This window comes from Bombyx mandarina, chromosome 22 (assembly GCF_030267445.1).
Source record: "Bombyx mandarina strain Sakado chromosome 22, ASM3026744v2".
Taxonomy (NCBI): domain Eukaryota; kingdom Metazoa; phylum Arthropoda; class Insecta; order Lepidoptera; family Bombycidae; genus Bombyx; species Bombyx mandarina.
The window spans coordinates 7,974,896-7,996,633 of record NC_143228.1 but is presented as its reverse complement, the minus strand read 5'-3'; the positions used below and the strand labels follow the sequence as shown (position 1 = coordinate 7,996,633).

Below are 21,738 nucleotides of genomic sequence, written 5' to 3'. Positions count from 1 at the left end.
GGGCAGACGGCTCGCTCTGTTGTTAAATCATTATCAAGGTTGAAGTTTCACTTTTTATTGATTTTTGTGTATTCAATAATCGTGTTAAATATAACATCACTACATAGTATAAAACAAAATCGCTTTCTCTGTCCGTATATCCCTATGTATGCTCAAATCTTTAAAACTACGCAACGGATTTTGATGCGGTTTTTTTAATACATAGAGTGATTGAAGAGGAAGGTTTATATGTATAATCACTTCCATTAAATATTGAGGAAATCAATAATAAATTACAGTTTCCGAAGCGAAGCGAGGGCGGGTCACCTTTTTTTTGACCTTTCATATTATAGTTCTAGTAATAATGATTTGTATTTTTCCAGGTATTAAGATGCGCGGTCACAAACAATCAAACGATGTTTATTTTGACACACTTTATGTAGTGCCCAGTCCAGATCACGACGCAAGTGCCATTAAATCTAGAGCGGAAGAGAAGAAGGTTAACCTTAGGTATTTCGATGAAGGCGCGGTGGGAGTCGCTTTGGATGAAACGACCACAATGAAGGACATTGAAGATTTACTTTGGATATTTGACTGCAAAAACGTACAAGAGGTAGGTTTTTTTCGCGATTCAAAGAAGCCACTGATAAACTTTAAGAAACTTTATCCTAGGTGTAATCTAAGACACTTACTTGTATTTTATGTGTGAAACTAACTTCAATTATGGTAAATTGTACATACACATTATTTAGCAAATATTGATCAATGTACTAAAACATCGGGTATTAGTATTTATTGTAATAAATATGAATTCGATCACGTCTTTATTGGCGCGTCGCTATGAATGACCAGAATTCTCTTCCAAACCAGACTTTCTTTCACTTTTTCAGAATTATATCTGGCAATAAACATTTTATTGTTCAGACAAATCTTTAGTTTTATATCTTATTTAAAAAAGCGCTCGCGTGATCACAGAATAGCAATTACTCTCAATTTAACTACAATCTTATTATTCAATACTCTCTACTCACTCACTCAATACTCAATTTAACTACAGGTGGCGCAAACCGAAGATATCTTGTCTAAGAGTGTATTGAAAGGTCCATTCAGAAGGACCTCACCGTATCTCACTCACCCTGTGTTCAACATGCACCACTCAGAAACGAAGCTCGTGAGGTACATGAAACGTCTCGAAAACAAGGATATATCTCTTGTACACTCCATGATACCGCTTGTAAGTAAAACCTTACTTGATAAGACCGTGTGCCATTCGATGTTGTTTTACACCTGGTGATTTATTTAAAAGCATATTTACATTTCAAATAGCATCTTATCTTAGTTTTATCCAAGATGCTAGTTAGACGATTAATTAGCCTTCATTTAGACCTTAAAGATATTCTTTTTCAACATCGCAAGCGCATTCGACAATATCTGGCACAACGGTTTAATTTGCAAAGAGTACGATATAGATGTGTCGAATAATCTATAGGTATCTGCCATTCGATGTCGTGTTACATCTGGTGATTTATTTATACGCCTATTTACATTTTAATCAGCATCTTATCCTAGTTTTATCCAAGGTGCTAGTTAGACGATTAATTAGCCTTCATTTAGACCTTAAAGATATTCTTTTTCAACATCGCAAGCGCATTCGACAATATCTGGCACAACGGTTTAATTTGCAAAGAGTACGATATAGATGTGTCGAATAATCTATATCTATAGTCTTATGTTCATCTTACGAGTTACGAGATTTCTTGTTGGATTTTTAGTTTCGATAACAGTTCTATGAAGCTCGTTCTTCCCCCTATTCTTTTTTTTCCTACCCCCCGTGATTTTAAGTAAATTTGTTGATTAGTCAAAATAATTGGTTCGGGAAAAAGTATACACTTATACATTTTAACGTAAGCTAATGTGGAGAATTTTAAGATAACACTCACAATTTCAATGTCTTTAGTCATAATTCTCTCTTCAATCATAATAACTTCCACTCATAACCTTTTGTGAGTGGAAGTTGTAGATTTAAAAGAAAATTGTTGATTTTAAATAACTTGTTTTGAATAATACCTTTTTTGGTTTTATTATATATTTTATTTTAGGGTTCCTGTACAATGAAATTGAATTCCACAACTGAGATGATGCCTTGTTCCTATAAGCATTTCACGGACATACATCCTTTCGCTCCATTGGAGCAATGTCAAGGATATCATACACTGTTCGAGGAGCTTGCTAATGATCTTTGTGCTATAACAGGATACGATCGGGTGTCTTTCCAACCCAATAGGTATGTATTGTTAGGTATCTATTTTTACGTTATTTCCTGATAAATACTTATTTTACCTGGAGAATTGTAGTGGTTTTCTTAAGAAATACCAACCTGATAATGGGGTATTCTAGCATATTGGTACTAAATATTCCCTTCGTCCTTTGTCATTGAATTGCATTGATCCTTGCTATTCTATTGCTATTGCCTTGCTATTGCTATTTTGATATAGGAATAACAGTGATGCCGCAGAATATATACATACAGAATATATATCTATGTATGTATATATTCTTTATATATATGTATACATAATATACATATATACAGAATATAATCAATAAATATAATCAATTCAATCCAGAAGTGTAACAAACACATTTTATTCTCATGGAATAGACTACTTCTTCTACCGATGTATTTTGCTTTCATATAAATAAGTTGTAATAATTATATTCTCTTATAGATTTATTCCTTTTTGGAAATTACGGGTGATAATTATTAATATAATCTCTCACGCATAACCTTATTCTTGTTTTCTATCTTAATCGTCACTTAGTTGAAGATTCGAATCAATGAATTTGGTATTGATTTGAGCCGTTGGTGTAATTTGTAGTGGGGCCCAAGGCGAATATGCGGGGTTGCGCACAATAAAGCGCTACCACGAGTACCGCGGGGACGCAGGACGGAACATTTGCTTAATCCCGGTGAGCGCGCACGGCACCAACCCAGCCTCCGCGCACATGGCCGGCATGCGCGTCTGCGCCATACGGGTCACGCCAACTGGTGACATCGATATGGCTCATCTTAAGGACATGGTGAGATCCACTCGCTTAAATTTATACCTATTTCAATTCTTTTGCTCATTAACAGGTGGTTTAAACATTGAAATTTTCTCCATTTGTTTCACAAATCTTATATAATCTTTTTCCGTCTGTATAAAAGTTTTTTATGAAGGAAGGTTTACTGGTGGCACGTATGCCTTTGCAGTTTCATCAGGATAGGTGGGCGAGCAGACTCAGTTATGTAGACGATATGGTGTTGCTGAGCCCATCGGTCAGGGCTCTCAGAAATAGGATATGCGAGCGCTATGCGGAGTAACATGGGCTCAGATATAATGTCGTTAAAAGCGAACTGATGGTATTTAACTCAGGCAGAAAAACCTATGAAACTGTCCCATCGGTCACACTCAGCGACAGTGTCCTTGAGCAAGTATCGCAATTCAAGTATCTGGGTCACTGGCTCTTGCGTGAGCCGGAGTTGGGGAGTAGTCAGCGGCGGCAACGATGAGGCGATTTTCATCACGCATGGCCTTATCGAAGTACCGTTCCGACACTGACTTACGCTGTTTCCTGATCGATTCAAGATCCAGATCAACGTGTAGGTCAGCGTTCCTCACAAACCACGCTATTCCAACAGGTAACCTACAAAATCGTGATTGGTTTGGAGGGTGCCTATGTGAGTGCTTGCCGCCTAAGCAAACACCACACTCGCGTTTGTTATAACGGGTCGTATGCAAGTTTGGTAAAGTGTCACCTTATTCCTTTTTTTTTTTTTTTTCCTATCTATGCTGATAGCCTTGAGAGGCTATTTCAGCTTCACCCTAACGTTTGTAGGTGAGCTCGCGGGGCTCAACCGGAGAGTTGCTAACACTGACCCTAGCAAGAGCAGTGCTTCGCAGAATCTACCACCGGATCGGAAACGCGACCCACTGAGAAGATCCGGCGAGAAACTCAGTGGGCTGTGTCTATGGGTTAGTTCGCTCGTCGAGCCCTTCGTCACAAGCGACGGGTTCGACGAGGACGGTGACCGGATCACCTTATTCCGAAGGAACATTTTACTCCACTTACAATCCTGCCGAGGATAAACGCGGTGCGGTCGCGAACAGACTTTATATTTGAGCGGAATGTCATGGGTGAATCTTGGAGACTCCCAGGTATTTGACCTTCCTGGCCCAAGGTATAGATTGGCCGAAGAGAGTGATCGGGGGTGTGTTTAGAAGATAAAGGTTTGCGATCTGTTTGTTTCTCCCGCAAAACAAAATTGAAAAGTAGGTAATTTTAGCAATAAATCTTGACATTCACGATGGCGTGGCATTCACGATGTGGTATTTACTTCTGTGCTAGCTTTACAACGAGAGTAAAAGCTTTTGAAGGCTTAAAAAAATTATAAATTTTAAAATAATCATAATCAGGTGTGTTTGTAATCAGGTGTATGTGTTATTTTTTTAAGAAGCCGCTCGCAAAAATGTTAAATATATAAAGGTAACAAATGTAGCCATCTAAATTTTACGATTTTCTTTCAATACGCCGAACATGAATTCAGTTTTATGAATGCATTCCGTTCACAAGCATTTGTATAAATAATGTAAATCTTAAAATATGTTTCGTCTAGTCGCAAATGTGGCAATAATTCATATAAAATTTATGGGTGTAATCACCTCATGCGGTTTTTTATTTCATTATTTCATGTTTATTTGTGCACTCTTTTGTGTGGAAATGACGAGAACATTATACGTTGGTAAAAAACCTGTGGAATTTAAAATCGTACCTAATTTTAAATTCCGTAATCCTATTTTGTGTGATTTTTTTACGATGGTATTTTTTTTTTAGTTGTTCGTTTTTTGTTTTTCTAGGTGGAAGAACACAGTGAGAAAGTTTCGTGCCTAATGTTGACTTATCCAAGTACTTTCGGCGTCTTTGAAGAAAAAGCGGCGGATATATGTGCCCTGGTGCACGCACACGGAGGTCAAGTCTATTTGGACGGTGCCAACATGAATGCGCAGGTCAAATTCACTTACAAATAAATTAATAATTTACAAATGACTTTCTTCTGTTGGAGTTGAAGAATAAGCATATATTTATTCATATTCTGTTTTCAAGGGATTTTTTGTTGTTGTCGATTAGTAAATTTTTCTAAGGCAAAATATAAAGAAAAAATCAATCTAGGTCGGTTTATGTCGTCCTGGAGATTACGGCAGTGACGTGTCTCATCTCAACCTCCATAAGACGTTCTGTATTCCACATGGTGGCGGCGGACCTGGCATGGGGCCCATTGGAGTGTGAGTTTTTTAATAATTTATATTATTGTGAATTATTTTGTACGGCTTATCACACTGTATACTATAAGATATTTTAAAGTAAAAAATCAGACGTCTTGTACGGGTAACAAGCTACGTGACTCTGCCGATGTTCAAATTCCGCAGGCGAGTATCAATATTTTAAAAGAAATAGAAACATAATATGTATTTCACGCTTTTTCGAAAGGAATAAAAATCACAACCGCAATATTTATGATATTGCTGAATTACTAGTTTGAAGGGTGGGAGAGCCCTTATATAATTCCTTCGACCTCATATCTCAAGGCCTCGAAGAGCTATTAATTGGATTAAATACCACGGTCGTCTGTATTATAGTATTATTAACACGTGTACCGCGGTATCTCCCGCTAGGCCAATCTGAAGATTTACTTGAAGAATTCGTCGATATCGGCTTAGTCGAACATAACATATGTCGTCTTCTACGAGTATACATATAAATACAGAAGAGACTGCGTTCAACGGTGCCCTAAACATGTCATTACGGATCCATTAACTGTGTTTTTAGGTACCACAAGCACCGGTCACCGTCCTCGCCGAACCCGTCGCTTGCGATAAAGGGCTCGACGAGTAAATTAACCCATAGACGAGAACGAGAACACCGAATCTTCTCAGTGGGTCGCGTTTCCGATCCAGGGGTAGATTCCGCGAAGCACTGCTCTTGCTAGGCCCTAGGGAGTGTAGGTGTTAGCTACACTCCCGGTTTGAGCCCCGTGAGGTCACCTATACATCAAGGAGAAGCTGAAATAACCTCTCAAGGCTATCAACATAGGTAGTAAAAAAACCGGTAATAAAGCATGGTTCAAAAATCCATTGTTCGTAATATAATAGAATACCTGCGAATGAATACTTTTAGTGCAATATATTGGCGAATGTCTTCATGGACTCAGTTCATAGACACCACGTCTTTGATATCGCCACGCCTTCATCAGATTTCAGAGTTTCAGTTGTATTTCAATAGAGGCTGTGTCACGGACTTGAAACTTCCAGACAATTCGTTTTCTGCTATGCACATATCCAGTTACAAAATCTGTAACTCCTTGCGTCAGATGCACGCATCACAGACGTTCCTAAATTTGTTATATATTTTATTAGAAAAGCGCATCTCGCACCGTTTTTACCGTCGCATCCTGTTGTCGATCCGTTGGCCGATTTAGGAGACGCGGCTCATAGCTTCGGTTCAGTCAGCGCCGCGCCATTTGGCTCGTCAGCTATTCTACCTATATCTTGGGCTTATATTAAGGTAATGTATAATATCACTGTCAACGTGGAAACGTCATCGGCCATTCGGTTTGAAGGGTGGGGCAGCCGTTGTAACTATACTGAGACCTTAGAACTTATATCTCGTGGTGGGTGGCGGCATTTACGTTGTAGAATCTCTCTATGGGCTCCGGTAGCTGTTTAACATCAGGTGAGCCGTGAGCTCGTCCATCCGTCTAAGCCATAAAAAAATAAAAAAAATAACCCAGTTATCCGTGAGCTAAACTGTAGTCATTGAAATTTCGCAAATAAAATATAATGACAATTAGAAACGCGAGATTAAACCCTAATAATAGTAAACGATTCGCGTAAGTGGTAGAAAATATTATGACACTTTAGTGCGAGCCCTAAGCACGAGTGTCCTTTGTGGTTGTGAGACGAACTCTGTGACTAATAGCGTTTGATCTTTTTAATTTTACAGTATACTTTATGAGTTTCTAATGTGTTTTTTCAATCTATCATTATGCTATAATTATTTCTAAATTTATACCTATTTACCCAATAAACGAAGAATATGTATAATTGAGTATATTGTTCTTTTTATTGAAAAAATATTGAAAAATAAACAGCACGACCTATTTCTATTTATTTTGGCTATGATTTGATCATTTGGTATTTGATCATCGAGATTTCTATAGGTTCCAGTACCCATTTTGCATCAGATGGTGTGTGATTTCGTTCACCCCCTTAGATAATAAAAAATATAAAACTGTTTGGTGACATTAGTCGATATTTCTGTCACGAAGTACCAAGTGGATCTTATCTATCCATCAATATAGCTTATCGGCCAATCTACACCAATATAACAGAAATAATATCCGGTATTTAAATAAAAACAAACCTTTCACAGTATCAAAATATTGAAATATATAACTTTTTAGATGATGGGTCCGAAAGGACTGAGGCGGGCAACGCAAGTAGCCATTCTCAATGCAAATTACATGTCTCGAAGATTGGAAGATCATTATAAGACGCTATATAAAGGGGAAAGAGGCCTCGTTGCTCACGAATTCATTATCGACGTAAGAGATCTCAAGAAAACAGCCAATATTGAACCTGGAGATATTGCTAAACGACTTATGGACTTTGGTAAGATTTATGATTCCTTTAATAGTATATATTTGCACATACGCACTACTTAAATGGTTTGAATGTATTTGGTATTTTAACGATTTTCCTTCATTTATTTCGTACAAAATATAAGATATACCGATTTAAAATTGAAATATCACTAAGCTCTGCATTAAGACGTTACGTTTTTTAACTTTACGAAATAACATGAAAATAATAGATCCAGAAATTATAATCTCTAGTGAACGGCGTAATTATCTATAAATTTGAATTTTACATTTTCAATACAGGATTTCATGCTCCAACAATGTCTTGGCCGGTTGCGGGGACGCTTATGATAGAACCGACAGAATCCGAAGATCTACAAGAATTGGACCGTTTTTGCGATGCTCTAATTACCATCAGAAAGGAAATTAAAGATATCGAAGATGGTCTTATTGACAAAAGATTAAATCCATTAAAGGTAAAAATCATTTCTCGAATAAAAAAGTAAGTTAAGATTTCTTATTAGATTATTTTATCAATTAAATACTGATGTAAATTTTTAAGTTGGCTCCACATACGCAAGAAGAAGTTATCTCAGAAGAATGGAATCGTCCGTATACCAGGGAGCAAGCTGCTTTTCCAGCGGTATGTTTAGTTTTTCTGCTTCGGAATTTTGGTATATTTTTATTTATGTATTTAAATGTTTTGTGTTTCCAGCCATTCGTTAAAGGAGAGACCAAAATCTGGCCGACGGTTGGTCGTATTGATGATATGTATGGTGACAAACATCTTGTTTGCACGTGCCCACCTGTGATCGATGACTTTTAACTTTTAAGGAATGTTGACTATGATAGATAGGTGTTTATAGAGATTTCAATACACATTATCTAAAAGAAGAACATGGGATTTTTAATAATAAAATATACATTTATAGCGATCGCATCGTATTTTTATTTAATTAGAGTTATTGTATTTTGTATTATAAATGAAATGTAATAAATAAAGCAATCGTCATTTTGCCGTGTCGAGTTTTAAAATCATTATTACGTTTATTTTATCTTTAACAGTTTAAGTACATAATAAACAATATTGTACCGTCTATATATAATATAGTCTACATCTAAATTTATTGATTTACAATTCCATATTGTATGGATATTTTCACAATTCTTCACTTAAATTGGTTTCAAGGCAACATGTTCACATTTATTTAATAATTTTAGTTGAATTATGAAAAATATTATACTATATTCTAACAAATCAATAATCCTTCACTTTACCAGTGCTGTGATTTATTTGAATTTTATGTTTGACATCATGTTTGGTTTTAATAGTACATTTATGATTTCAATACTGTTAGCAAATATCACGTCATTTAACTTGACGTAAATAAAATGTGTTTCGTTCGAAGAAGCGAACTTTGCAAAAAACTTAGTGATAAAAATATTTTGAAAGTTATTAAACGATCGAATAAAAAAAAGACTAAGGAAGTTTGAAGAATTTGAGGGTGCTTGTAAGAGGTTATTAATAAAACAGCTCAAAAACTTAAGTCTCATTGTTTTGGTGGAGAACTAATGACATCTTTTGGATACATTCCAAGTTTCACTCCAATTTCTTTAGGCATACGCATGACTGGACGTGCAGGGAATGGGTGGTAAGAACCTGTTGACGGACTCTGAGGGTATGAAAGAGAAGATAGTGTGTCTGTTTCTATAAGGGAAGTTATTGCGCTACACGTATCGTCAGAGTCTGCTTTGGTTTTATCTACCCGCTCGCACTGTTCTCTTGGCATAGATGAGGTATCCTTTGGGAATATTTTTGGTGAGATTGGAGTAGAAACTTGATCAAGTGAAGTAATTTGACACAAAGTGTCACTCGAGTTACTTTTTGCCCCACCAGAATCGTCGTCTAAGGAAGGTTCATAAGTGAAACTAATAGAAGAAGTCACAACATGAGCAAAATCACTAACTTGGCTGTTTTCAGTCTTAGATATTTTTTCACAGATTTTTGGTCCTTCGTTGACCGTTTCACTACATATATCACTAGCCCTAGAAATAACAAAGTCATTATATTTTTTGGACAGTGGATAACTATATTCATCCGAACCAAATTTACAGTCATAGGAAGTATCTCTCGTTTCCGTTGATGGCAACGTCACCGAAGTTTTCGATTCACGCGAAAAAGATCGCTTCATCCAGACTGGAGTTGTGGAAGAATTTATTTCTTTTTTATAGTCACTCTGACTGGATAATTCGTTTCCTTTCTGACCAGGATTATTTATGGAGTTAATTTCTGACTTTTCTATGATTTTATTTAATTCACATTTACCTAAAAAAGCTTTATTTTCCCATCCATAACAATCTGTTTTATTACCTAAGCATTCACTACTCGGACTTTTTGTTGTTTTAAAGTCTTCTGTTTTTGCTAATGCTACGTTTCGAGATTCTAAAGAAAATGGATCATCAATGGATATCGGTCTTATTCTCATAAAGTCGTTATCGTTATGATCATTTTTTGAATACCTTTTCCGGTATCCAATCAATGAGTCTGAGGTAGATTCTTTTAGTAGAGTAGTTTTTTCTGGTATTTTATAACATTGCAAACTTGTGAGTTTATCTGATTTTTCTTCGCTTACATTAGGACTGAGGCTTTGATTAAAATATGGAGTTTCAGAAATATTTTGTTTTGTTAATATTCTACTTAAAATTTTAGAATTTTCTTGAATAATTTGTAAAGCTCTTTCACTATTTTTCCTACCGATTGTTGAAAGATATTCTTTTGGAGAATTAGAACTTTGATCGTATTTTGTTTGATCAGTCAACTCAAGCACTTGTACTTTAGGTATGATTTCTACTAGGTCGCAAGATTTATTTTGAAAACTATGACTTTGAGGTAACGAAGAAGCTCTTTCGGTTTCCTCTTTAAATTTTCTATCATTTAGGTTACTTTGTAATGTTAAGGAATCAGGTTTTTTAGGTTGCCGTGAAAGTCTTCTTGTAGCTCGTCTGTTCGGTATTTCTGTGCTGTTTGGGTCAGTGATTCGAGCACCGAAAAACTCTGGACTGTGTTCAAAATATTTGTCAATCTTTAATGGTATGGGTGGCTCATCTTCACTCACTATGATACTTTCAGCACCGGGGCTTTTTGGAGGACTGTCTACATCCGATATATTCTTATCAGATAAATCTATATCAGGTACGAAGTTAGGATACATAGTAAAAGAATCAATTATGTCCGGGGGTCTTATAGATGGTGAAGCTTCCGTATTTACTGGACGTATAAAGTTGGATGCAAAATCGTAGTCAAATGGTGACTTATTGTAATTATAAGGGGACAAGTCAATAGGACTTAGGTCAGTAAAATTGTTAGCAGTTTTGGGAATATTTGTAGGCGGCATTAAATCTGATGAATTCATGGAACAGTTTCTTTGTAAAATGTCACTTTTATCTGAAACTAGACTAGAAGATTGTGGTAAAACATTTCTTTTAAGAGAATCGTCACATTCATTGTCTATATTCAAGCTATCTTTTAGTTTAGTTTCAAACCCGCCAATGTAAGTACGAAGAGGTTTCCCTGCAGCAGAGTCAAGATATTCTGTTATAGATTTTATAGATTGTTCACTGCAATTGTAGAGTTTGTTGTTATCATTATTGAACCCAGATTCTTCTTTCAAAGGATTGCAGGGTGCAATTTTTGTTTCCTTCAAAACCATCGGGTACCCTTTATGCAAATGGGTGCCCTTTATCCCGGAAGATTCTTTTCTTTTTTCTTTACCGTCATCTGAAATATCCGGTTCAGAATCACTACCGCGTTCATTTTCATCACAAAGACTTGTATCGGTACTCGAAGTGTTTGAAGAATAAGTGGAAGTTTCACTAGAACTCCTTGATCTTATCGATGCTATCATTTGATTAGCTTCAATTTCAGACACAATTACCCCATCTCCAATTTCGTCTAAATCTATTGACGTTTTTCTCTTACGTTCAAATGATTTATCTTTTCTGATATCCTTCCACTTAACAGAATTCCTTCTGCTAAGTGATTTACGGCTCTTTTCTTCATTCCAACTGATTGTTTCATTCGAACGAGGTCGTGGTCCAACTTCTGGACTTTTTTCAACTATCTTTGACTGCCGTAAAGGTGGTATTGCTCCGGGCGGGGCTCCTAATCGTCGTCCTCGTGAACTAACAATGGCACTTTTTCCCAGTAGGAGATTATTAACTGTTAGTGAAGTCGGCGAAGTGGGCACTCCAACTGTAAAAAATATTTTACTTTTAATAATTTTCAAATTTTATTGTAATTGAGGATCGTATATTTATAAGGTATTCAGGAATTACCTGCCGCATGTCTGGCACACGCAGCAGCCAATATCACATGAGCTTGTCTTTGTCGCTCGCGCAAGCGAGCGTACTGGCGTTTCAAAGCACCTATATCTAAAGTCAGTCTATCTCCTGCACCTATGCGTTCTTCTTTTCTTGGCATCACCTTGAATAAAATTAATAATAACAAATTAACTAATGCGTTTCGGTTTGAAGGGTGGGGCAGCCGTTGTGACTATACTGAGACCTTAGAACTATATCTCAAGGTGTGTGGCGCATTTACGTTGTAGATGTTTATGGGCTCCAGTAACCACTTAACACCAGGTGGGCTGTGAGCTCGTCCACACATCTAAGCAATAAAAAAAAAAAAAAAAATAACGAATAATAACACCAAATACTACCGATGTAGTCATCGATAAAATTACTTATTTATTTTACCGTTGCTAGTGCCATTTTGTTTCCATCATCACTGGAATCACCTTCATCCTCTGAATAAAATAATCGTAATCCTCTTTTAGTCATTGATTGCATCTGCAATATAAAATTAGTTAAAATTCACAATAATTGAATATTTACTCTCAATCAAATGTCATATCTCAAGAATAATTTACAATTTTTAGGATTATTTTTTGTTTTGTAGTAAAAATATTAAATAGCTATATTCTTTTTTTGGAATAAGGTAATACTATTAAAATTATATAGCATGTGATCATACCGCAGATTGTATGGGTGGATAATATATGGGAGCTGTTGTCGGTGGTGCTGGCGGAGCAACTCTGTAACGATGTAGGCTTCGTAATCTGGGTAGTTCTGGTGCAGAGCCAAATGCCACAACTCTAGCGACAAGGGAGTCTCCAGCTTCCCAAACTGCACCGGCACCACCACCCATACAGCTGTAAAATTCGTCAGCTGAACGCGCAGACAAGATCCGGCTGAAATAATTTAAGTACTTTTCAATTAGATTTCCATTCGTAGCTAGCTGAATTCAGACTATTGCCTGAGAAACTTTAATTTCTAATAAAATTAAATAAAAATAACAATTTTGTTTTTCCTTTGATGTGTCCGCCGTCGGATAGATTCCATTTGTTTGTTTTAAGTTTATTTTATACAAAGGTTTAAGTCTTTTATTTATCGATTGACGCACTACGAAGTCTGCCGGGTCAGCTAGTTATACCTAAATAAAATCCTGTCTTAAGATTTTTACAATCGACCGATGTTGCGCTTTGATCACTATAAAGTTTATTTAACATTTGAAATGAACAATTTACTTACTCTTGTAGCATGTCCCAAATAGCGAGTGCTGTTAACAGTAAAACTTCATTTCCATCGAGAAGTATTAAATCCCATATCCTAAGGAGTGACTCGCGAGGTAGCCATGTTGCATATAATGTTAAAAACCATTGCATAGTAAACACATCAGGCAGCGGAGGCTCTATGCCACCACCTGAAAAATAAAATATGAATAGTTTACAAAATACTTAGCTTAAGTAAACTCCTATCAGTTTGTGATAATTTTAACTGTCCAGGTCAGTCGTATAAATTTGTGTTTTTTTTTCTTTTTTCAAATAATGTAATAAGTTATTACAATTGTTTTACTTATTGCATTAAAGTGTGAACGAGCTTACAGCCTACCCGATATCAAGTGACTACTGGAGCGCTATAAGGAGAGCGGACGATGATTTATATGGGCTTCCGTAACTCCTTATTTTATCCGGGTCAAAAGATTGGCCACGCACGTTGTAAAGAAATATTTAAAGAACAAATCAAATGTGGTATTTCCAATCGTCGTCGTAAAAAAATTATTTACCATCCGATATTCTCTGTAGATGATCCATGTGATGTGCCAGTCGCGGTAAACGTAGCCGTAGTAAATCTCTGAACGCTGCCATATCTGCTGAAAGTCCTCGAAGGTCATCTGCGAAATATCCTTCGGGTAGAACCGCTTCCACTAAGTATATCATTACCTAAAATTTAATATAATTACTAAAAGTACAATGCCAATATGCAATTAAACACGAGAACCATTTATTTATTACCTTTAGAGAATCCGATTCGGATTTATCCATAACTTCCAGAATGATCGCTGCTAACATATTAAAGCCTTGACAGTACCCAACCTCCTTATTCCACCTAAAATTTGAGCGTTGAAAATCAAAACACGAATTTAATTCAATCTCTTTTCAAACTCTTTACCATATTATTCCGTCACCGGATTATCTAATACAACATTATACAGAAGATTATCTAAATTATTGTTATTAAAAATTAAAGGTTCCACATTTTTAATGCGGCCTCAAAAACGGTATATATTTTTTATGTAATTTGTGTATTTTTTTACTGGTGGTAGGACCTCTTGTGAGTCTGTACGGGTAGGTCCCATCACCCTGCCTATTTCTGCCGTGAAACAGTCATGCGTTTCGGTTTGAAGGGTGGGGCAGCCGTTATAACTATACTTGAGACCTTAGAACTTATATCTCAAGGTGGTTGGGGCATCTACGTTGTAGATGTCTATGGGCTCCAGTAACCGCTTTAACACCAGGTGGGCTGTGAGCTCGTCCACCCATCTAAGCAATAAAAAAAAAATCGAATGTTTCCGTAGACCAATTGAGCACCAGTATAAAAATGTTTTTTTATACAATTTTATGTATCTGAATTTCTCAATGTAATATTGAATATGCCCGACTAACTTGAAAATTTACACACGTATAAGAACTGATGACATTACAATAATTTTAATACTTTGGTCTATAAGCCTGATCGGGATCGTCAGGCCAAAATATTGATATAATAATGAAATTATTTACTTTTTATTTCGGTTAGTTACTAAAGTTTTTATTTTAGTTTTTAAGCTATACTTTTTTTGTTTACTATAAAATTCTTACCTCGCGTATGCTAACAAAACTCTCCGAAGCATAGCTTGATTTTCTCTTCCTTCGGCACCACAAAATAAAGAGCATCCCGTTCGATGTAGGTCCTTAAATTTTAGTTTAAGAAATATAATACACTCTAAGATTAGTAATAATTAAGTGATAACGTTGCTCCTTTCACAAAGGTACTGAATTTATATTATTATAATAAAAAAATTAAGCTGTGCGAGCGGTCGAGTTATGTGTTTTTTAATATTCGCCGGAAGAAGACTTTTAAAGAAAGATTAGTTCGAAAACTTGCTCGTAAAATAGAAAATTCACAAAACGATTCTATCCCTAGTAATTAGGACACGAAAACGTCTCAAATTTGGTCAGCTAGGCGTCTAAAGGCGCTGAAAGACTTCTTAAAGTTTTTTAGTCTCACTTTAAGTATTTGTGCCCCAAGTTCAGTGTCATCTGGTTGCGCAGTTCCTCGGAAGCAAGCTCGCTCTGCTACCAGCCAATCCACGCCGCGTGCGGTTAAATTTCTCTCGGCCAAGGTCAACCATAGCTGTAATAATTAAATAATAAGAATAACTCTGAAATGAGAGATACGGAATGATTTCCCATAGAGAGTTTTAAAAAAATCTAATTTCATTGATAAGATGTTGCATTAATGATGCATCAAAGTATAATATGAGCTTTATACAGTTTTAATGCTCTAACGAATTCCGATGGTTTTAGTAATCAAACTCGGGGAAAATAGTTAACCACTTAAATCGATAAGTTTCTACCTTAAATAATGTTACCACTTCGGTTTTAAGAGTTCCTTACACTAGATATTATACTAAAGTATTTTATAGAGAGTTTCACTGGTCGACTCGTATCCAGTAACTTGGGTTTCATTAGAATGTAATAATGAAACTACGTGTAAAGTTCATCGTGTCATTTACTTAAAGCTTGACAAGAATATACCTTCTTACGAAAATGTTGGGGGACTCCAGCAGGCAGACGGGCCACAAGTCTCATAGCATGGAGCCATTCCGCATATCCGCCTTCTCCGGGTCCGTCGCCGCTTCCCCCAGGCGTTACGCTAAAGCGCGCACCGCTCTCTCCCGCTATATTGTTGTTCTTTTAATTATTTATGAACTACAACGAATAGGGGGACGCACGAGCAAGTCACATTATCAATTTTGGGGCATTCTAATGATTTTTAAAGTCAGAAAGTTTTTTTTTTTATTATAATAATAACCGTTTTGTTCAAGATACATATTTTCTTACTATTAAACCATTTAAAACACATTTGCTTAAACGTGGACATTAAGACTACGATAGAATTAATGATAAATAAAAACAAAAAGGTAACGACTTTCTCAATGAAGGAATAAGTACATTAAGAATATGTAAACGTATAATAATATAAATCAAATATCCATTATCCGTAAATGTGCGTAAGATGCGATTGGAGCTTCCTGCCTGAAGGGTAGGGAAATCCTTATTACAATTCAATTGAAACTGCATCCCAAGTCTTGATGCGGGCGGTGGCATTAATGTTGTGGGTTCCGATAACTTATACCAGACGGGAGGTTAACCCAATGACAGTCGTTTAAAAAAATCATAGCGCTTGCGAGGCTTCCGAATTAGTGTATAGACTGTTATGAAACATACCTGTAGTGGTTTTTCCTGAACTCGTCAAGTTCCTGAGTGAGTTTAGAAGTGCACTCATCTGTCTTGAAGTAACGGAACATTGGACAAGGAACGCATTCTTTTACAATAACACTGATCACTGAGTTAACAATGTTGACAGTACATGACTTAGGACTACATGCGTTATGCACTGCCTCTGCACATTTTCAAAACAAAAGATACGTCTGTTTCTTTAAATATAGCCAGTGCAATCTCTACGGAATCATGGATTAAATGTAACATTTCTTAAGGTAGCGTAGTCTGACAGCTGATGCGATGTTTACTGGGGAAATTATGAAATGAAACAACGATCCCTGCGTCCCTCTACCATGCGATACAAACGAACTGAGACTGCGTTAATGCTAGTGAGTAAGGAAAGCATGAATGTCGTTGGTCGCAGTCGCTACAGGGTTCCGTGGTAGATATCTCCGAGCATGCGCATCTGTGCAGTAAGCGAATTTATGTGCGAGCTACGTATCGATTTAACTCGACTGTGTACGTCAGTGTCGGCAGTGGATATTCAGGCAACGGCGCTGGATTTCGTTTAACTTAAACATTATGGGAATAAATCTATTTTAAGCTTCCATGAATGAATCGACTCCTCGCGGCTATCGGGAATTATAAAGAGTTGTTTCAATGCGAACGTGACGTTCAACGGGTCGTAAAGGTGCCGAGAAATAGAACTGTTATGGAAGACTGTAATAGTAAAACAGTTGATTTATATCAACTTTGAGAACAATAAAATTTGCAAATGCGTTTATATTTTATGTTTTTTATTTTTTTCCTCAGTTTTTATTCTTAGAAACGAAATTGTTTTGTGGCAGTATTAAGCAGACTGCTGATGCTCACAATAGGACCAATATTAAAAAAATATATAAAACTAAAACAAGAATATTTCAACCACATTTTATATTTAATTATTATATTCAAAATAATTAGCAGCGTTCATATCTGTTCAATATATTGTCACCACGAGATCTTAAAATCGACTGAACATCGAACCTGGACCTCGAGGTCTGGTAGCAGTCAGGACTACTAATTACTAGACCAACTACTAATTACTATATATACAACAACAACAAATTAATACATATGATTTTTTTATTGCCATTGTAGGCAGACGAGCATAAGGTCCAACTCAATGTAAGTGATTACCGTCGCTCATGGACTTGAGCAATGCCAAGGGCAGAGCCAAGCCGCTGCCTACCGAAAAGGCACTGCTTACCGAGAACACATATTTATTCGTGAACACATATGTACATACATATATTTGTTCTCTATGTGGTCCTGTACATCATATATCCGATTTTAATGAAACTCTGCACAGTTGATTTTGGCTCTCTAAGAAAGGTTTATGTAATAGTACTACGAGCGCGCGATACATATAATATTTGATACAAATATTTAAATAATATGCATGTTTGGCCGTTAAGCAAACCTAAAACCAGTAGTCTGATTTGTTATTCATTTTGACGTACTTTTTTTTGAATTCATACTTTTAGTATATTATGCATGAATTGTGTAAAACTTTTTTGTATTGATTTGCTTACGTCTTATCTATGTTTTGTTTCATTGTATTAGATAAGTAAATGATCTCACGCCCTGCCTGGGATTAAATCGCTACCGGAGCTTCGAGACTTAAGATTGAAATATCAACTAAAAGAGTATGAATGGTCACGCATAACTATGTCGGGAATAGGACGGTGGTGTGGGTCTCAATCGCCCTATCATCAATATCAGGTATACGTATGATTTTACGTATATTGGTGTATAATTGAACATGCTAGAGTTACATACAGTGTAAATATCTTACTTATATGCCGTAATAATATAGTAAGGGCTGCGCAAAATCTCTTCTGTTTGCGACGTAATCTATCGCGGGTTTTCACACATCTTGCTAATTTATCTCCAAAATACTGAAATCTCATTTGACATTCTGCTGTTTGCTCTCTCAGCTCTTCAATCTCTGTGAATAGGATATAATTTTTATGAGGTTCATGTAAGAATATTGATCACGTCATCGTCTCGACTTAGCACTCTATATTTACATAAATATGATCTAAGCTCAAAAGCTACATAAATATTTATGAATACTTAATCTAATTCACTTTGCTTATGAAATTTCTATTACAAAAAAATTGAAAGAATCTAACCATATGAAAGCTTTAAATTTTATACACCAATTCTCTCAACATTAATACATTGTTACGTCATGTTAACTAACGAACCGTGTAATAAAATAATTTATTTTACATAATTTCATAAATTGACCCAAACAATAAGTTTATAGAAATATTTAATAAATAACACGCATTATAATACACTATAAATCAATGTCCAAATTAAGGATGGTGACGGTCTCAAATCGTCGTTCAAGATTGTTTGCAACAAAGAAATAGGTCGGAATATCCGGCGAAACTATGGCAATTGAGTCGCCTAGTTATTGTCTTATTATAGACAGCATGTCGGGAAGAGGTCGGGATGAATTCGTTGTATCAATTGATAACGATTTTCGTAATATAGATACATAGGTCAGCAGAGGTTATTGAGTTCACGACCATAAAAAAATGTTATATTTCCCTCTGTACATTTAATCGACTGTTGCTTGGGAAATGCTTTAAGAACCTATTTGAAAGCTCTTCTATTCTTCCTTCAGACGACATTTATAAATAATCCTGAGCTATACGTAGTGACTTGATTGTGTCACTGGCATTGCCAATACTGGTAGTAGGACCACTTGTGAGTCCGCGCGGATAGGTTGGTACCTGCCTATTTCTGCCGTGAAGCAGTAATGCGTTTCGGTTTGAAGGGTGGGGCAGCCGTTGTAACTATACTGAGACTTTAGAAATTGTATCTCAAGGTGGGTGGCGCGTCTACGTTGTAGATGTCTATGGGCTCCAGTAACCACTTAACACCATGTGGGCTGTGAGCTCGTCCACCCATCTAGCAATAAAAAAAAAGTACATGAGCGATGTAAATTTCTTTGATGGTGGACTAGTTAGATGACTACGAGTAGCCTTTGGTTGAAACGAAACACATACTACGGCTTAATCCCGCTTCGTCAACTTCTGAGCCTTGATACAAATGAAATCTAATTAACAAAATTTGACGTGTAATGAGATATCTGATATTAATGTAAACGTAAGGACTCGTATAAGATTTCGAAATGGATGGATTTTGGAAGCCAATAAAAATCAAGTACATGCTCTCCCTAAAAATGATTTTTAGGCTATGTTCAAATAAAAATTCATTTACCTAAGCACTCCAAGTAATTCCTTTCAATTGCTTCGGTTTCTACATAATTGGATTGCAAAGATGTCAAGGACGCCGCCGAAGTAGACCTAACAGTACATTAGTAAAATTTGTTAAGACAATAAACGTTTTCACAAAAGTAGAATTAATGACAGTGCTTTAAAATATTCATAAATTATATTATCAAGATTTAAATTAATTCAGACCAGATTAGATTGAAGTCTCGTTGAATTTAAAATATTCACGCAAAATATGTACATAACATAATGTACATATCATATTTAGGTCTGCTTTTTAAACTAAAGGCAACTTTTTACATGCATTAAGATGCATTAGCCACAAGGCATTATAAGCTTAAAATGTCTACTTCTTTTGTCTTATGGACGTTTGACTTGTATTTAGGTTTAAAACACGGCGGAAAATCAATTTATACGTATCTAAAGGAATAACAATTCTTTTTTCAACACACTGAACTTATTTTTACTGCTACCGATGTACTATTTTTTTCGCATAGATGGATGAACTAGCTCGATTATACCTGGTGTTAAATATTTAGGGAAGTCCATAGACGTAATAACGCGAAGGTAGCGAAACCCACCTAGAGACATGAGGTCTAACTCTCAATGTAAAATGACGTTTGTCCCGCCTTTCAAATTAGAAGGCAATACTGCTTCGTGGCAGAAATAAGCTGGACGATAGGTCCACCTACCAAGTACTAGGCTATTATAATTTTTGCAAGTTTGCTTTATAAAACACAATGGTATTCTTTCATCATGGAAATGATTCGTGAACATGTCTCAAGTACGTATTTCATTAGAAAAATTGGTATCTGTCGGCGGGTTGAACACTGATATAATCACATAGTTCAACATAAGTACATCAGAGGCATCGAATACTTCAACGATGAGTTCGTAAGCAAGCTACTTTGTAACTGATTTGAATTTGAAGCTTTAATATTGTCATTATTTATAAATAGTTTCATTTGAATTACAAATCATCATAGCGAAGCAATCATACCCGCGGCTGCAGTCTACAGTACTGTGGCAGCTCCAGTCTCGTTGATCAGAGTAAAGTTTTTCAAGTAATTCTTCCACGAGTTCCTTTACATCTCGTTTCTGCACAACAATGTCCACATCGTAAAACCGATGGTTTTGGTGTAAAGTATGAAAGAAATCGTTAAATGCTTTAAATTTACTTATGATATCCAAAGGTTATTTAAAGTTTTATTTACTAAAATCAGCCACTAATAATGCAAAAAAAAAACAATTAAAATTTTAGTATTTAAATATTTTAATGATAAAAACTTAATGCTATCAAACGTATCATATTATATATAGTCTATACTATACTATAGTATCTTTATTTGTTTAAATCTAAATACTTTTAGCATGGGAGAGGTTCGTCTCTGGAACAACAGTTGTTTGGTTGTTAAGTATTTTTAACAAAACATTTAATGCTTTTATTTGAGCTTTGGCCGTATTATGATATTTTATAAACTATATTTTTTTATTGGTGTTAGATGCAACCTACCTGAGAGCAATTGATTGCTGGTGGGGGTGGTATAATGGATCGTTTTCTACTTTTGGATTTCGGTACACGAATTTTCTTACTTTTCTTCTCTCGTATCGGCTCTTCTGGGAGTAATTTGCTAAAATCGAACTCAAATCGTACCACTTTTAAATTTATCGGTTGATTCACACTTATTGTTTCCATTTTAAAATTATTATTTACAATGCTAAGATTCAGTGACCTCTGATTCAATGAATTATAACTGACAAGTAATCAAAATGAATCGAGCACTTTATTGATACTTCTTGTTCAAAGACTATTAGACGGGATACATTATTTTCGGAGTGTGCGGTATTTAGTTTATTTGAACAATGGTTATGGGTGAGCTCGATGCGGCAGGAGGTGACTTGCGATAGTCTCCCACTCGTTCACTGTTGGCAGTTCCGATAGCGATGATAACGACTAATACAT

General features: G+C 35.9%; 2 protein-coding genes across 4 annotated transcripts in view; one reads left to right on the top strand and one right to left on the bottom strand.

Moving 5' to 3' along the window:
• Nucleotides 1-8,593, top strand: part of LOC114251343 (glycine dehydrogenase (decarboxylating), mitochondrial) — a 17,144-nt gene extending 8,551 nt beyond the window's left edge. The window contains exons 8-18 of one of the 2 annotated variants that reach the window (XM_028185564.2): nt 363-592; nt 1,037-1,213; nt 2,079-2,263; nt 2,859-3,060; nt 4,878-5,027; nt 5,191-5,303; nt 6,435-6,582; nt 7,481-7,688; nt 7,961-8,133; nt 8,220-8,300; nt 8,373-8,593. In XM_028185564.2, the coding sequence (XP_028041365.2) occupies nt 363-592; nt 1,037-1,213; nt 2,079-2,263; nt 2,859-3,060; nt 4,878-5,027; nt 5,191-5,303; nt 6,435-6,582; nt 7,481-7,688; nt 7,961-8,133; nt 8,220-8,300; nt 8,373-8,483 (1,778 nt within the window). In that variant the 3' untranslated portion in view covers nt 8,484-8,593. Of the gene's footprint in view, nt 1-362; nt 593-1,036; nt 1,214-2,078; nt 2,264-2,858; nt 3,061-4,877; nt 5,028-5,190; nt 5,304-6,434; nt 6,583-7,480; nt 7,689-7,960; nt 8,134-8,219 lie in introns of both variants that reach the window. The other variant, XM_089736779.1, reaches the window with a different exon arrangement.
• Nucleotides 8,583-21,738, bottom strand: LOC114251335 (uncharacterized). 2 transcript variants are annotated; one of them, XM_028185556.2, is made up of 14 exons: nt 21,289-21,738; nt 20,776-20,873; nt 19,762-19,847; nt 18,320-18,472; nt 15,796-15,938; nt 15,266-15,391; nt 14,857-14,948; nt 14,011-14,104; nt 13,782-13,938; nt 13,247-13,418; nt 12,690-12,906; nt 12,413-12,505; nt 11,993-12,140; nt 8,583-11,909 (listed from the first exon to the last, which is right to left on the bottom strand). In XM_028185556.2, the coding sequence occupies exons 1-14, from the start codon at nt 21,469-21,471 to the stop codon at nt 9,208-9,210; spliced, it is 4,464 nt and encodes a 1,487-aa protein (XP_028041357.2). In that variant the 5' UTR covers nt 21,472-21,738; the 3' UTR covers nt 8,583-9,207. The 2 variants fall into 2 exon arrangements, with proteins under 2 accessions (XP_028041357.2, XP_028041358.2); XM_028185557.2 differs by lacking the exons at nt 18,320-18,472; nt 19,762-19,847; nt 20,776-20,873; nt 21,289-21,738 and adding an exon at nt 16,489-16,937.